The sequence below is a fragment of the Hippocampus zosterae genome, chromosome 7, assembly GCF_025434085.1.
Source record: "Hippocampus zosterae strain Florida chromosome 7, ASM2543408v3, whole genome shotgun sequence".
Classification (NCBI taxonomy): Eukaryota; Metazoa; Chordata; class Actinopteri; order Syngnathiformes; family Syngnathidae; genus Hippocampus; species Hippocampus zosterae.
Genome location: NC_067457.1, coordinates 23,279,956 through 23,297,656, shown reverse-complemented (window position 1 = coordinate 23,297,656; position 17,701 = coordinate 23,279,956). Strand labels below are relative to the sequence as shown.

Genomic DNA, 17,701 nt, shown 5'->3' with positions numbered 1-17,701 from the left:
TGATTAGCTATCTATCTATATGTCTATCCATCTGTCTATCTATTTATCCATTCACCCATCCGTCGATCTCGCGTTTGATCGTTAGCTAGCTAGCGTTCATATTTTCACATTTGGCTAAGTCGCAAACATGGCTTTAAATGAGACAAAGTAAGCATCTTAGGCTCATGTGCAGAATTTACTCAACTACCTTCATGATGTGTTTTAGTTTGTATCAAATGGTTCAAATTATTATTTTTTGTTGTTCGTTGAGCAATGTGCCTTATTGCGGCTTTGGTTGTTGTAAAACTACAACTCCCATAATTCCACAGGTGAAACGTGAATCTTGGAGTCCCCGGATGAGGTTTGACAGCAGCCACAGTGCAGGCGGACTGGAGAGAAACACACAGCGGCTGGAGCTGCAGAGGCGTGCGGACTCCCGTTCGTATTTCCCACCCCCGACTCTTCCCTTCGCCCTGTCAACGTACCAGGAAAATGAACAGTGTCAACGCTGGACATTATTAATCGACCTGTTCGATCCGCCCTCCCCCGGGCTTTGACGGGAGCCGCTCGTGGCGATGAGCAGTTGCCCGTGACATGCCGCGGAGCCACCCCGGCAGCGGCGCCTCTAGCTGGACGAGGAGTGGAGCGTCGATGCGTCGCTGAGCACCATCATCCGGTTGGTGAGTAACCACGACATACAACCACATCACAAGTGGATATACGAGTGTTAGCCTATATATCGTGAATATTAGCTTATACATTGACGGATTTGGTGTATTTTGAGCCCCTCTTGACCATGTGGGCACACACACATACTTCTCAGTCCGATTAGGGTGAAGCTGACTTTTGGGACTTCTTGCATGCATGCACCCCAGGGTAGTTTTTTTTTTGACACACAAGCTTCTAGACACTCGTAATCATTATCATCCTCATCATCATCATGACCCCCCCCCCCCCCCCCCCCAGCTGTTGGAACACAACAGCAGCAGCAGCACATCTTGCAGAGGCAACAGGGCCGCCTCTACTTCTGCTGCTGTGAGGAAAGGAGGGTGAGAGACGCTCATCGTTGGTGATTATCAGCTCTTGTCTGCGCTTTGGGGTGGAGGTGGGAGGGAGGTGTTTGTGGCTGAGAGGGAAGTCAATGTCAGTGTCTGGCCGGTGACAGTTTGTTATTTAAGGGCCCCTCAGAGACGTTCACTGGCTGTGCTGCGGCTTCCGTTAGTATGCAGACGGACGCTCAGTCTGCCTATGTGTGTGTGTCCTCACAATGTCTCACAATAATCTCACCCTCATTCTCTCTCCCGATTGGCACATCCCACTTGTGTGTGATGAATAATTCGGAATGTCGGAACGAAAAGGAAATGGCCTCAGCTTTGGCACGCAGCTGTCGTCTTGTCAATCTTGAGTGAATGTCCTTGCGTGTGTGCGTGTCGGGAGTGTGTGTCTGGTGTGTGTCGGAGGAGCCGCATTGTGCTCGCTACCTGTGTGAACGGGACTAGTTGTCATGGCAACGGCCTTGTAGCGCCGTCAACGTCGCTCCTGTCCTCATTGGCGGGGTCACCGCACCTAACACGCGGCGTGCGTGTGTGTGTGTGTGTGAGTGTGTCTGCGCGTACGTGAGGTGGAAGTGTCTTTTGTTTGAGCCCTGCTGCAGTTTTCAGGAGTGTGGGTTGACGCCACCGCACACGCAAGTACATGTGCTGCACCTGCCGCCGCCGCCAATCACCTGTGTTCTTGCCCGATCAACCCATCTTGCGTTTTTTTTTTTCCGGAAGTTTCAAACAAAGTGGTGGGAAGAATTCCAGTGATTTTGTGTACCAGCGTGTACCAGCGTGTACCAGCGAAATGCAGTACATCAATACACACGGGTATATATTATTTATCCTTCTTCAAAAACGACTATTACCGCATCTTGGTTGCGACGCTCTTCTTTGTTTCTTGAAACAACTTTTTCTGGTGGTCAGTTTTTTTCCCGGTTGCCGATTGGTTAATTCCCGACTGGGAATTGTTTGGGGAAATTAGAATCACCAAGAAGGCAATTATTATGTGTCTGTATCTCCATCTGGCAAATAGTTTTAGTTACACTTAAGTTTTGATGCAGTTCTCCCTAAACTTGTATGAGAATATGGAAGAGGAATATTGTTTTTTGGACATTCCAAGCAGCGTCACGGAATGATGTTTATTCTACTTTGGAGGTTCCCTTTTGATTGGCTCGAAGATGTGGTGATTGCAAAGGTGGTGGTGGACCCCAAAAAAGCAGGCAGGAGGGAGGAACAGGGTGTACTTGAAGAAGTATATTGCTAAAACACAGAAAACTAAATCCAAAGCAAAGTCCTAAGAACAAAACAAATCCAATGTAGCAATCAAAAAAACATGGCAGAAGCTAAAAACTCTCAATAACATAAACATGACCAAAAAAAAAAACTAACAGGAACAGAACCATGACAGGACAAACATACAAGCAACAATGACCCGACACCGAGTGGTCGTGCCGGGAGTCCTTTTAAACAAACAAACAAACAACTTACATAATGACCAACAGGTGTGCAGCTGCAGGGAGATCCCTACAGTGCCACCTGTTGGTCACAAACAGAATCATGACATAAACAAACTTGCTTTGGTAGTTAATTCACCAACCTTGCTGTTTGTCTGATTTGATTCGCCCACAGTATCCCTTGCAAGCCTTTAAAAACAAATAAATAAATAAATTCAGGTCCCCAACTCAAAAAGCATTAAAGCATTAAATATTTGAAAAAAAAACATCTATTTTGGTGTTCAGTGACCATATAGCATTCATTTAATGTATAATTCATCATTTCATCAAGAAGAAAAGGGTTCTTGGGTTCTCCAGGGTTAAGTTTGGATTTCTTTGTAGCTCACTGTGTTGTTTTATTTTATTCGACATTTGCTGTGCAGTACAATCACACCGTTTGAAAGGAATGAACGTTCATAAAATGTCGCATTACGAATTATCGTCGTTGTCAGTACCAGTGCTTTAAAACTAGCAATTTAAAAGCAATGTTTAAAAACAAAAAAGGTGTTCTAGTTGTTTGAGGCTGGAAAATTGACGAGCTGCTCATGGACTTTGGGGAAAAACTAAAGTTAAGAAGACAGCCCGGAACGGCGAGTGCGTGGTGAGCAGAGAGCAAACATATGATGGGGGAATGTTACATCGCTGCCTCAAATACAATTTAAAACAATAAATACATGGTGGTACTGAATTTTGACATGATGGTGACCCTTGACCTTGTGACCCGTGACCCCACTTCGCAAGGGGCTGGTTGCAGCCGGTTTACGTCCGACGGCAGGGAGGGATAACTTCAACCTCTCACCTTTCCGAGGATGGCGGGGAGGTGAGGCGAGTGGGGTGGGGTAGGGGGGGGGGGGGGGTGAGATGATGGAGGCAGGAGGGATGCAGAGGTCAAAGAACAGCAGAGCTGGAGGAAAGGGTGAGGATGAGTGTGAGCGAGCAATCGAGTGTAAAGCCGCTGTGTACCTCCCTAACAAGTTGGACAGAATCAGCTCAATTATTAAAGAGGAGTGAGAGATGGAGGGAGTTGGGGGGTGGGGGGGGGGCTACAGGCGCACTCAACACACTGTCTGCCACACACACACACATACGCGCGCGCACACATTGGTAGGCGTGTCTTGAAATCTTGTGCTGCCGCGCAAATAAGTCTCGGGTCGGTGCTCGCGCACGCGCACGCGTTGGAAAAAAAGTCACGGCGAGGAAGCGGGGAGGGAGGAAGGGACCCCGAGCCTTGTTAGCGATTCTTCTCAACTCTCCTCCGCGCGCACGCGCGCCACGCGTGCCGCGCGATCCAAGCTTCCCTGTCATCACATCCCTATGAAGAGATAATCAGAGCAGCGAGGGGGTCTGTTGATAGGCTTTTTTTCCACCCCTGCCTTTCCCTCCCCCATTTCACCTCACATACACACACACACGCACTTACACACATATACTTAGAGAAAGAGTGTGCCCCCGAGGGACGAAAGGATTCATCCAGGAGAGATGTTTGCATGCGGTGTGTGCGTGAAAGTGTCTGTGTGTGTGTGTGTGTGTGTGTGAGAGAAAGAGAGAGAGGAGTGAGAAGACACTTTCAGCGAGAGGGCGAGCGAGGCAAGGATGAGGAGAGAGCGAGAGAGAAAGTGGAAGCAGGAGGTTGTCAGAGGAGGAGGGGTGTGGGGTGTGGCGGGAGATAAGAGAGGTAGAGTTGTCACGTAGAAAGGGGGAAGATGGATGAATGTGTGTGTGTGTGTGTGTGTGTGTGTGTGTGTGTGTGTGTGTGTGTGTGAGGTGGACGGAAGTCATTGCACGTGTGAATGCGTGCCGTGGCAAGGTGTCAGCACCTGCAGCCGGTGCGCTCACGGGGCGGCCATTGTTGGCCGCACAGCCGGCAGCAGTCGCCCTGGCAACGGGGGCGCTGCGGCAGTGTCTCCCACGGCAACGGGCGGAGGCGGAAGGGGAGGAGTCAGGAAGTCAGGGTCGCAGAGGCAGCAAGGCCGCTCGCTGGCGCGGAAGCACGCCGGCCCCTCGGGCTAAGAACGTGCTTGTGCACTGCGCTTCTTTCTTTCTGAGATGACGTTTTTAGTCAAAGTCAAAATCAAAATCAAAGTCTGCGTCTGTGTTCTTTTCTGTATTTTTTTCTCATTTTTAACAGCATTTTGGCGGTTTTATATCATGTTATTGTTTATATTTATTGTTGATCTTTTTTCTTTTTCACTTCATGTCTCTATCTATTTATTTTTCATTTTATATTTGTATTATCTTGTTTTTGGTAGAGATGAGTTTTGTATTTTATTCAAATTCAGTATTGTATTTCGAATTTTTTTTTTTAATATCCATTCATCCATCCATTTTTCGATCCGCTTTATCCTCACAAGGGTTGCGGGAAGTGCTGGAGCCTATCCCAGCCGTCTTCAGGCAGTAGGCGGGGGGGACACCCTGAACCGGTTGCCAGCCAATCGCAGGGCACACACATTGACGAACAGCCATTCATGCTCACACTCACATATCGAGACAATTTAGAGTGTTCCATTAACCACCCATGCATGTTTTTGGAGTGCGGGAGGAAACCGGAGTACCCGGAGAAAACCCACACAGGCACGGGAAGAACATGCAAACTCCACACGTGGAGGCCGGAACCGGGATCGTACCCACAACCTCCGCACTGTGAGGTTGACGCGCTAACCACTCACTATTTTTATATGTGTATTTGTTTTATTTTTCTCATATAATCTTTTACTCTTATTTTTTTTATTTTCAGTATATTTATTTTTATTTATTGTATTGTATATTGTTTGCATTATTTTATCTGTTTGTCTTATTTTATATTATTTATTTATTCATTTATTTTTTTATTTCATTTATTTTTAATTTGGTGTTTTGTTTTGAAGTTCTGTGATTGTATTCTCTTTTATTTGTGTTTTCTATGCTTCAGTGTATTTTTCTTTCTTTAATTCATTTGTTTTAAGTGTTAAAGTCAAAAGACTGTTCTTTTTGAAAGAAATATTTCATAATATTGTTTCAGTATTTATTCATTCATTCATTTTCCGTACCGCTTGATCCTCACCAGGGTCGCGGGGGGTGCTGGAGCCTATCCCACCTGTCTTCGGGCAGTAGGCGGGGGACACCCTGAACCGGTTGCCAGCCAATCGCAGGGCACACGGAGACGAACAACCATTCGCACTCACACTCACACCTAGGGACAATTTAGAGTGTTCAATCAGCCTGCCACGCATGTTTTTGGAATGTGGGAGGAAACCGGAGCACCCGGAGAAAACCCACGCAGGCCCGGGGAGAACATGCAAACTCCACACAGGGAGGCCGGAGCTGGAATCGAACCCGGTACCTCTGCACTGTGAAGCCGACGTGCTAACCACTGGGCCTAATTTTTCAGTATTTAATTTTTTTTTTTTCTACCTTGTGCAGGTCAGTTTGTGTGTCTGTGATCTTTTTTAAAAAATATATATATTTTGTTGTATCTGTTTGGGTTTTTTTATATCCTGTATCTGCAGTTTAGAGTTTTGTGAGTTTTAAAATTCATTTGATTATTTCATTTTTATTTTTTTTTCAGATTTTGTATTTTTTCCTTACATCGTACGTCCGACTGTGGGATTGTGACCGTTTCTTCATTTTTTTTCTTCTTTTTTCGTGTTTTTTCAAAAAATTATCATTAACTTCATTTGCTTTTTTGTGTTTGCGCATACGTGCCCATGCAGTACCTCAACATGTTTTTCTGTACTGCCTGTACTGCATGTACACATGCACTCGGTCATTCCCAATACAGCAGCTGGTCATGTGACACACATGACCAGCTTGCCCCCCCCCCCCCCCCCCCTCCCCAAGGCAACATCGTGTCAATAGTCAGGAAGGTGCTTGCAGGACAGCGGCAGGAAACTGTCAGGCTGAGTTGAAGATGGTTGTGGGGGTGGGGGTGGTGGGGGGGGGGGGGGGTGACAGTGAGGAGAGGGTGAGGAAGGGGTGATACGATCCTCCGTATTGTAGGTTCTCACAAACGGGGGAGGGGTGGGCTTGGCTCCACTCCCTTGCGTGTGCGTCCTTGGCTGAGTTTCTAGTTAGTGTTTATGTCCTCTTGCCACCTGTCTTGTCTCTTTTTTTTTTTTATGTGTGTGTGTTTGCCCGCGAATGTGCTTGACGTGCTCGTCGGCGCACGAGCTTTGCACACGCTTGTTTGCGGCGCGCTGATCACACGCATCGTTCGTAACTTCCTGCGGGTGAGGATTGAAGGCGGGAGGTAGCGTATGAGTTTGAGGAAAAGGATGGGGAAGGACAAAGGAGAGTAAAAGGTGAGGTTGGAAAGCAGAGTTGGGATTGTATCACTTCAGATTTCTTAATTTTTTTTTTTTTTGTAGTTGATGCACATGTGGCGAAAGTGGAGTTTGTGTGAAAAAAAACGTCCCCCCCACCTCCCCCACCCCCACGCCATTGCAGCATTCCGCTTCCAAAGCACAAGCTCACCGGTTCGGTCATCCAGTCCCAGTCAGACACCTTCAAGGCCTCGCAGACCTTCGGAACTGATAGAACGCTGAACACAAAATTCACATCGACGTAACTACTTTAGCGCAATCATTTTTAAAACCTTACAGGAGGAGGAAATGTGCTGCAAAAAAATGGTGCCCAACAATGACGAACCCTGGCTACTGATTCTCCAATGAACATTCGATCAAAAATGATTAGCCACCATTCAACACAATAATAGTAACATTAGTCCCCGTGGAAAAATGCTTCAATAGAGAGACGTTGTGTTGCCGTTTTTTTTGGAAGTATAGTGATCCCTCGCTATTTCGCGGTTCGTTTATCGCGGATTCGGTACATCGCGGATTTTTTCAAACATATTCATAAAAAAAAAAAAAGAAAAAAAATCCATATACATGGAGTACAGCACTGTATATGTTGCTCTATGTGACTTGCTGTTGTTTTGCAGCTTCTTCCGGACTGTTTGCGGCTCTTAAAAAAACAAAATTCTACCTTTATATATTAATTGGTCGCTACTTCGCGGATTTTCGTTTATCGCAGGTGGTTTTGGTCCCCATTAATCGCGATAAACGAGGGATTACTGTATTCAATTATTCCTTACAGCCTTATTTTATATGCGTTGTCACCTTTTATTACCTAAATCAAGTCATAGTTGGGTGAAGCATGTTTAAATACTTTTGTACTCTTATCCTATCTTATCCACGTGACGCCATTTGCAGGCTGTCAGCTACACTCCAAGGCAGCAGGTGGCACTATAACTTGTAAACACGACGCCCTTTGACCCAATCAGATGCCAGAAGTGGCGCGTGTGGGCGTGGTTTTCATGCTCAACTCGTCACCTTTCCACTGCTGAGCTACGACGTCACACCGCACACATACGCTGTCACTCAAGGCTCCGCGGACCCATCTGACCCACATCTTTCCCCTCCCTCTGTTTTCGCTGTTGACCTTGCGTCCATTCTCCCCCATCTTCTTCTTCACCCTCCCTCCGACACACACGCGCGCGCGCACACACACACACACACACACACACGCGCGCGCTCGCCCTCACCCTCCCTTATGCCTCCCCCATGCTGTTTCCATCCTGCTGCCTGTCTCTTAGCAACAACTGCACACCCGCTAGAGCTCTGCGAGTTCTTTTACAAACACACCCAGGAAGACGCGCGCACGCGCAAACGCGGGCACGCGCCCACACAACATTGAGTCTAGTTGCCGCTGGCAGGCGTGTGCGTCTGAGACAGATGAGAGGGGAGTGCACATGTGCGGCACAATCCTCGTTTCTGTCGGGGGCAACGGGCCAAAATTCTTGTGCGTGGTTTTAAACACACACACACACGAACCACACACACACACACACAAACATGTATCAATTTGAATGTGCGTTCTTGTGTTTTTGTCTTTATGTGCAAATACGGACGCGTTAAAGCTGTTTTGCACGTGCAAGTGTGCGCACGTCGTTGCCGCGTGGCGCTCACAGCGTGCAGTGTGTGTGTGTGTGTGTGAGTGTGTGTTGTGTGTGAACATTTAATTAAAGAATATGCCGATCTCACCGTCTCTCACACACAAACACACACACACACACACACACACACACACAATTACGGGTCAGAAGGATGATTAATTAATGAATGCGGTTAATTAGAGAAGGGAGGAAGAAAGTGTGGAGAGGATTAATAGGGGTGAGGTTGGAGGAGAGAAGTAGGTGCCTGTGCGATATCGATTTTTTTTTAGGCAGTTGCAGATATTGGCAGAATACAATCCCGATAGCCGAAACTTTTTTTTTTTTAAGTAAAGTTGCACGATCGACATGAATTACAAGGCAGAACATTTGACTGTTTTTCAATACTTTGCCCTTTAGTATTTGTTTAACTGTACAACAGAAAGATCATTTCAATCCATCTATTCCACAACGGGCGATTATTTCAAATCGACAGGCAGGAAACGGAACAACTTATATTCAGTACGATTCAGTTTGCGCCGTAACTTGTCAGAAAATCAGTAAAAATGTTACTCGTTGTTCTACGCTGTTAATGTAGATTTCTTTTTTCCTTTTCGTTGTTTTTGATTCAAGTCTGCTTTCATGGGGCAACCACACCAAATGTGAGAAAATTCACTGTCAAGAGCGTTGTGTTTGCAAGTATGTTTGTCAAATGTACCTTCTCTTATGTTAGCCCATTTTTTCCATCACTGTGGCATCGTCCACATTTTGCTTCTAACGTTCTCACACATGCAAGACACTCCTCCCTCCCCAAGTCTCTGCCCCCCCCTCCCCCCACACTCCCCCGCTGCTGCCTCACTAATCACGGCCATATGTTGGCGAGGGAGGCGCAGAGGTGTTGTTGTGGACGCCATTGTGTCTTTCAGTGTGCACGTGTAACTTACACACGCACACGCACACACACACACACACACACACTTTCATCCTCATCCTTTCTACTGCCACCTCGACGTCTTCATCCGCTTTGCACTTCTATCCACATCGCCCCTCTGCTCCCCCCTGGCGGCTGCTATTGTATTTGCACAACACAGCAACAGCTAAGTGACTCCAGGCTGCTGATTCTTCTTAGTCCATTTACATTGTGAGTTCTACCGCAACCCGTTAAGGCAGAAAAGCCGGAATTAATGGCCCATACCAGCTGGTTGCTGCCACTTTAAATTCACGAGCGCAATGCTAACAGAAGCAAAATAATTGGAAGTATTTGAAAACAGTCCGAAAATGGTTCCCAAACTTTCCTTTGCTACCCGTTGATTCGGCAAAGCCGAATTAATGGGAGCTGTAGCTGGTTGCTGCCACACTTTAAATCCACACCAGCCCTCTAACATGCCCCAAGTGATATTGAGGAAAATATTGAGCAAATACTTTATGCTAGCTACCGCAGCCCATTTTAGCAGCGCAGTGAAAATTCATGCCGCATTCCAGTGAGTTGTTGTTGCTGATTAATTGATGTTAAAAAAATGAAGTCACTCCTTCCATCTAATTGGGCCACATAATTTCCTCCATTTCTTGTTTATGTTTCCAAATTCCACCGCAACCCATTTAGGCAGCAAAGCATAATTCATTGCACATTGCAACTGGCACCTTCTGCTGGTCGCTGCCTCTCTTGATCTGCGGTTGTTTCCTAAAAGGTCCTGAATGATGGCATTTTTTTCAAACTGACTTTTCCAGTCTGTTGAGGCACTTGAGCATCAATGAATGCTACGTTAGAGTGTACAGTAACTACCGTAGTTTAACTACATGATAGCCCGCTTAGAAGTCCAAAATGAAATGTCAACTTTTTGATTAGCCTATTGAGGCAGCAAAGCGCAAGCATAGCAGGTCACATTCCAAAACAACCGCAGCTTCACGTTGTCTCTGATACTCCTTTTTTTCTACTCTGCCTTTCTTCACCTTCACCCTAGCCTCTGTCCCAGCCGTTAGCCCCCACCCCCCACCCTCCCCACAGTCATTCCCCCGTCCCACAGCGCACGGAGTCTCCCGCTCTCAGCCACTATGGGCCATGTAAAGAGCAGAAGGGATGTGGCTGGACAGAGCCAAAGTGTGCGAGTTGCTGCTGCTGCTGCTGCCCACTGCAGTATTGATGACCCAATGATCCCCTGCAGAACTCCGCCAGCCGGGCAGACAGAGTGAGGTGAGCCTCGGAATCCGAATCAGCCCGCGGCGCCGCCCGCTCGACTGGGACGTGCATGGTAAATGCGGGACTAATTGTCATGCTGCGACGTGGGTGGGATGTCGCGCATTGTATAAAAGGCAGTGCAAAAAGTCTTACACCAGATTTGTTGTTTTATAGACTGTTTTATTTACTCACTTGCAGTTGGTGGTAGGCGTCAGTTAGAGCTGGAGGACTTTTAATTTTGCGTATTTTCAGACGGCTGTTAAACTCCTGCGTCGATGTTACAATTCATTTGAAATGAGAATTGAGTTTAAAAGCAACCGAACTGTTACATTAATCATTAATCGCAACATTGTGGGGTGATCACACGTCAGCGCTTGTTTTTAATACCCGAGTATAGACCCCAGATTCTTGCAACAAGTCTCCGTACTTTAATTCATCGGTAAGTGGTTACAGTCTCGATACTGCTGTTTTGGTTAGCAACAGAATTCAAATGGCTTCAGCGGTTGGGATACGGGTGATTACGGTTACTACTTTTTATTTATTAAATTGACACACCCGACGACTAAAAAGCCACTATTTGACGAAAGGAGATGACTGATGATCTGTTTGTATCTTCAGGTCTTTAAATCTTCTTGGCAAGCTGCAGAGGACATCCAAACCGAGGCCCACTCGAGCATGTCCACTGGATGAGTGTTCCGTCCGCACATTCGCACACTGGACAAACTGTGGGCAGCGGAAGAGAAAAAGTCAACGTTAGCGAAGGGCCTGACCCTTGGTCCACAGGGTCCCCGGCTCACGATGACCTGCTGCCGGTGACCGCAGACCCTTCCTCCGCAGCCCCCACGCTGGCCAACGACGTTCACCCGCAGCACAGGGGCGGGCATCGGACCTACCCACCAAGGCGGGCAGCGACTGGCGCAGTACCACCGGAAAGCATGCAAACACGTATAGACAGTTTGGACTCTTGTGGCTCCATGCAGGCCCAACAGTCCAAAACCCTAAGCCAGACGTCACCTCTGTCCACGTCTTTAGCGCTTGGCAATCATCCGACTTCCGCGCCGGGGCGGACCCTGGCTTCAGAAATGGATATACCTGCAAATGTTTGTCCCAGCACGAGCTCGTCGCCTCTCATTGTGGAGGCCGAGAGGAAGTATGCGCTGCGCAGCTCCGGGCGTTCCCGTTTCCCCTGTCATGTGCGCAAATCCTCCCGCCTACGCCGAATGCCGGAGGACAGCAAGAGGAGAGCGGAGAAGGAGAGAGCAGATGAGGAGGCGGTCGACAGTTCTGATGAGAATATCTGGAGGGTTAAGGAGGAGCAGGTGGAGGAAGTGGTCCCGAAAAAGGTACAAGCATCCACGGAGACGGCCATCCCCGCAGCTCCCAGCCCTGCAGATGTACCTCTTGCACTAACCGTCCCCAAACCCATCCCCAAAGCGCCCCCAAAAACCGGGCCCAGACTCGGGCACAGACCTGGACCTAAATCTCGCTCTAGGCCTGCTCCCAAGTCAGTCCAGAAACCCGGTCCGAAAAGTGTCATGAGACGGCGTTTGGCAGCACAAGCTGCCTTGCAATGTGGTGCCACTTATCGCCCACCGCCCCCCATACCTGTGCCACTCGTGAAAAAGGAGCTGGAGATTTTCTCTCCCAATGGCCGGAGGTGTGGACGTTTTGTCGGAGTGAGTTATTTTACATTATTGGTGCTGAATAAAAGTCTTTTGCATGTCTGCAAGAGGTGTCATGGCAACTTTTCCCTACCTGTGATTTACACGTGTTCTGTGCCGCACAGGTGAGGAAGATCGTCGTCAAGGTGGCTCGCATTCCTGTCAACCTTGGACGGCGACAGAAAAGCTACAAGATCTCCAATATGGAGACAATCAGGGCACCGGAGAAGGGGAATGGCGGTACTGCAGAGGGCCCGCAGGTGGTTAAAGAGCCAACGGCGCTCCTCCGCATGAAGAACAACGGCAAGAGCGTCATCGTCATGTTCCCACCCGGAGAACTGCCTCTTATTGTGAAACGCAGGCGAGGGCGACCGCCCAAACAGCCGTTGCTTATGATAGCAGGGGAGGGCCCCGCTCCTTGTGGCGACGGAGACCAGCTCAAGAAGCCTCGGAAGAGGCGGCGGACCAAACTCCCTTGCCCCTATCCGTCGTACGGGGACACAAATGACGTGAAGACCGAGTATGGGGATGTCCTATCGAAACTGGCTTTTTTGAACCACCAGCCGCCCCCCGCTGGCCAATGCTCCCCCCACCGCTGCTGGACACCGAGCGATTCAGAAAGTTTCCATACCGCCTCAGAAAACCCGGGAATATCCACCCTTCTACAACGGCTCACTGGGTCCAGGCGGCCTCGGGGCAGCAGAGGAAGGGGTGCTGGAAGGGGCGGGGGTGCTGCGCAGGGTGTCGAGGACAGCGAGCACAGTAACGGCACCTTCTGTGAGTTCTTTGGAAAAAAGCGCAAACCGAGCACCCTCTCTGAGCACGGATTACCAAGGAAAAGGGGGAAGGGTGTCGGCAGAGGAGTGGGTGTGGTCGGAACCGAGCCTGGAGGGGAGAAAACGGTTAGAAAGAGGCGAGTAAGGAAAAATGGCGCATTGAAAGGCGAAGGGGTTTGCCCGGGACAAGAATGGCCCAATGGTTCCGGGGGCTGGGGGGAAGAGGACTCTGAAAAATGCTACCAGATCTGCGGATCCACAAGGGGGGACATTTCCTCCTGCGAGGTCGGCAGGAGAGGCGCCTGCGGCCGCGGAAGCAGAGGGGTCCGGCAAGCCAGGGACGATTCACAAAGTTTGTTTGCGGGCTATTTCCGATCCTTGCTGGACTCTGATGACTCAAGCGAACTTTTGGACATCTCACAATCGGATGTACGTAAAGCTTCATCCGGTCACAGTTACGAACCATCCGGCCAAGCGACCGCTCACCGGTGGTCCCCAGCCATGTCGAAATGGGGAGCCGGCGGGGCAAGTTCTGCAGCGGACGCTCCCGTGCAGACGCAGTGTTCCTCTGCCGGGCCTCCTTACAACTATGCCAGCCAGACTCAAACATCCCCCACCCTTTGCACCTATCCAAAATCCAGTCTTTCGTCCCTTTCGCAGTCTCCCGGTTCCCCCCACCCTACTGGCTATGGCCACTACACTCCCGCCTATGCCGCCTCCTCTTGTGGAGGGCCCCAGAGATCCTCGGAGTGCGGTTTTTCCCATAGCAGCGGTGGCAAGACCGGAGTTACCGACCGTGGTCAGGTGGGCTTCTCCGGCTACCAAGCAGGGGCCAGGAAGGGCTATGGCGGAAGTCCCGCCCCAGGCCCCACGTCACCGGGTGGAGGTTACATGACGGTGGCCAAAAGCAGCCCCTTTAGCTCCTCCTCCTCGCCAGAGTGTTACAAACAGTACAACAGCAACCAGTGGAGCTTCAGGTAAGTCTTTGTGAGAAACGATGCGACGGCACAATGTCCTGTTTTCTAATATGTTGCCGTGTCATTTATTTTCAAGACAAAGTTGCGGCGGATGGTCAGCAGACAATTGCGGGCCTCACGCTTACAACGAATATGGTTCCAACGAACCAAAGAACATCTTGGACATCTCCAACTACACCCCGCAGAAGGCCAAGAGGCCCCCTTTCCCAGAGAGTCTCTCAGAGTCTTCCTCCGACTCCTCGCATCTCGGCTCAGGAGCAGCTGGAAGCGGACCTCCTTCCATGGGGGGAATCTTCAAGCAGAGTGAGACGGTCAGCGGGGAAGGGGCTCAGTCCAGTCTGTCCAGCCTGGAAAAACTGATGATCGACTGGCATGAGAGTGCTTCGGCGCCATCCTACAACTGGAGCCAGAACGTCCTCTTCCAGGGCGGCGGCACCAGCAAGCCCGGCCGGGGGCGCAGGAAACGGACTGAACAGTCGGAAAAAGAAGGGGGCTCTGTTTTACACTCGGATTCCCCATCCAGTCCTTCACCAACACTCACTACTAAGCGGGGAGGGTCCGGAGGACGCGGCCGAGGGTCCAGAGGAGGCAGAGGGGGCTTGTCCGGGAGCTCGAGAGAGCGTCTTTCGGGATCCAAAGGCAGGGGGAAAACCTCTTCAGGTCTAGAGGCTTCTGGCTTATTCCAGGAGGGTCTGGACTACTACAGCGGGGACAGTAGCAGCCTCTCTCCCTTGGCCACTCCCAATTCCGCACCCCCTTCCAACTACCTCCAGGATCCCTGCGAGTACCCCTCCCCTTATTCTGCCCACCCCTCCACGCCATCTTCTGAGGAGCGATATCCAGCCTTGTACCCCGGGGAGTCCTCCTGCTCCATGTCACCCAGTGTGTCTTCTCCCTCTTACCCCTCCAAACCCCAGTCCTACCACCTTGTTCCCCCCAGAAACTTCTCCCCATCCTGCTCCCCTCTACCCCGGGTAACACCCCACTGCAGCTCCGCAATGAGCCCCTCATACCGCCCTGCTCCTAAAGAAGTGCCGTTCTCTCAGTACGACTCCCCCAGTTACTGCAGCTCGCCCTACTGGTACGGACAAACGTCGCACAGCAGCTCCCCCAGCCCGAGTACCCACCCACATACGAGTCCGCACGGCAACACTCACGGGAACCTGCTGGCAAACCCAAGCGCGCACATGAACCCGCCTCCTCACGATCCACAGCATCACCTGAGCCCCCACGTCAAACCCTACGCGGGCAACACCCTCGCTCACGCCCACGCCAACAATCAGTCTCATCACTCGGCACAGGCCGCCGCCCACTCGGCACCCTCGCTCTATGACGACGGCGGTGCCGCGGCTGCCCGCAAGCAGGAGCTGATGTCGCGCCAGGGCCTCCTGACACCACCGCCATACTCCAAAAGCGCACTGGAGGATGACTCCGGCGTTTACTCACTGTCCCAGTTTTCCTGCCAAGCCATGGGGCACCGCTACCCGTCATCGCAGGGAGGCGGGGTGCTGTGCCAGCTTCTGGACAAGGGCCACGATGACGGCTTTAGCGTGACCAGCCTGTAACAGCAGGTGAGTCATTTATGTCTGTTCAGTTACTCAGAAGAAGTAATGAGGATGATAGTATGTTTTTTTTGTGAGCTGCCCATATGTGTTGAAGAGAGCGTTCAGATTTTGTGTACTACTGTGACATCCGGGGGCGGAGGGCTAATTTACATAACTCCACCCTCACATCAGTTTTCTCCACTTGTGGTTTGGTATTGGGGCGGCCCGGTAGTCCAATGGTTAGCACGTCGGCTTCACAGTGCAGAGGTACCGGGTTCGATTCCAGTTCCGGCCTCCCTGTGTGGAGTTTGCATGTTCTCCCCGGGCCTGCGTGGGTTTTCTCCGGGTGCTCCGGTTTCCTCCCACATTCCAAAAATATGCATGGCAGGCTGATTGAACACTCTAAATTGTCCCTAGGTGTGAGTGTGAGTGCGAATGGTTGTTCGTTTCTGTGTGCCCTGCGATTGGCTGGCAACCGATTCAGGGTGTCCCCCGCCTACTGCCCGAAGACAGCTGGGATAGGCTCCAGCACCCCCCGCGACCCTAGTGAGGATCAAGCGGTTAGGAAGATGAATGAATGGTTTGGTATTTAACTGGGTGAAGACCCTCCATTTTCTTTTTGGATTACATGGAACCACTATCAGGGCAGCATGGTGGTAAGCAAGTCCACCTTGCGGTTTTAAGATTCCGGCTGCTGTGAACAAGGTTGTTTCTTGACCCGCGGGCTGTTTTGACAGAAGCATGACACGTTTTACAAAGACGCTTGCAACCAATATTGTAATTTTAAACGTCTCACGTCTTTTGCTTTGTTCCCCTTCTGCTTGCAGGTGCGTTCAATGTGCCCTTTTAGAAGCCTCCGGGTTTTTTTTCCTCCCTCGCTTTTGTACGCTTTGACTTTTTTGTGAAAGGCTTGAAAAGGTGAGAATTTTTAGCTGCCAGCTTTTTGGGGGACAGTCGAGCTTTAATTCTCCGGCATTGACAATCAAGATCAACGTGCGAACACACCCGCAGACGCATGTGCACAAAGAATCATAGCAAGTTGGACTCTAAACTGTCCCGCTTTTTCTGTTTTTTTAATTCCCGTCGCTTTTTCTCTCCCCCACCCCGTTGTCCTTCCTCAACGTTCCCGCCTCCTGCCACTGTGCACGCTTTGAAAACGCCCACCGTCCCCTCCTTCCGTGGACCACTTCCCCCTCCACCTGCTCTTCTTGAGACACCAGCATCTGTACATACGATCTGACACGCTGTCTTTTACTGTCTTAGTCCACTCGAAGGACCCAAAGAGTCGTGTCTATGTGTTGGAGCGACTGCAGTCAATGCATGTATGCGTGCGTGTGTGCCGGTGGGGTCCTAAACGAGTGGGCTTTCTTTCACTCTCTCCCTTCTCCTTTCTGTTCCGTGGTCTCGTTGTCGTCGTTTGGTGGGTTTTTTTGTGACGCGAAATTTCCCTCCCAAAAAGCAAAGTTGTATATCTGTCCGTTACATATGTATGTATGTATGTATTTATGTACCTGAGGTGCAAAAATATTGAAATACACATTCTGTTCTTGCCATTGGTAATGGCGTGTGCGTAGTGTCTAATTAACCTCCACCCCCGCCCAGCGAGTTGGTCTTTACTCCGATTGTCTGGGAGCGAGAACGAGAGTTCAAATGAGGGCATCGATTGGGAAGGGGAGGAGGATCGAGGCGACAGAGGAATGGATGAATGCTTGGGAGAACGTCGGAGGGAAAGCAGAGTTGTTTAAGATTCGTCACTCAAGTGACTTGACAGACGGAGTAGTTGATTGGCCGCGTGTTGTGTTTTTACTTTGTCACCCGTCTTGACTAAAACGATTGCGTTTGCTGAGGGCAATTGCAATGTACAATAGCTGTCGCCATGATAGGACCTGATTGAAACCATAATAGGTAACTTAAATTCATTGTGTTCTGTAATTATATTTTGGGAGGAAATGTGACAAAAGCAAAAAAGATTTAAAAAAAATAAAACGCTAGTGTCTAGGGAGGAAAATTGTGCTTTAAGTGCCCGACAAAGTGTTAATGACCATTTTCTGTTGTTGCTAGGCGATCACGTTCACACCGTGCACACTTTTTTTTTCAGTCCTAATGGCTTCCTTTTATGATATTCCCACCTAAAAAGGTGTAACTAAAAC

The 17,701-nt window shown here is 49.7% G+C and overlaps 1 protein-coding gene across 1 annotated transcript; it reads left to right on the top strand.

Annotated features, from left to right (window-relative positions):
* The first annotated feature begins 321 nt into the window (after positions 1-321).
* Positions 322-17,111, top strand: ahdc1 (AT hook, DNA binding motif, containing 1). The gene is made up of 6 exons (XM_052071945.1): positions 322-659; positions 10,379-10,608; positions 11,212-12,269; positions 12,380-14,007; positions 14,084-15,578; positions 16,379-17,111. Exons 3-5 carry the CDS (start codon positions 11,280-11,282, stop codon positions 15,570-15,572), a joined length of 4,107 nt encoding a protein of 1,368 aa, XP_051927905.1. The 5' UTR covers positions 322-659; positions 10,379-10,608; positions 11,212-11,279; the 3' UTR covers positions 15,573-15,578; positions 16,379-17,111.
* Positions 17,112-17,701: the final 590 nt, after the last annotated feature.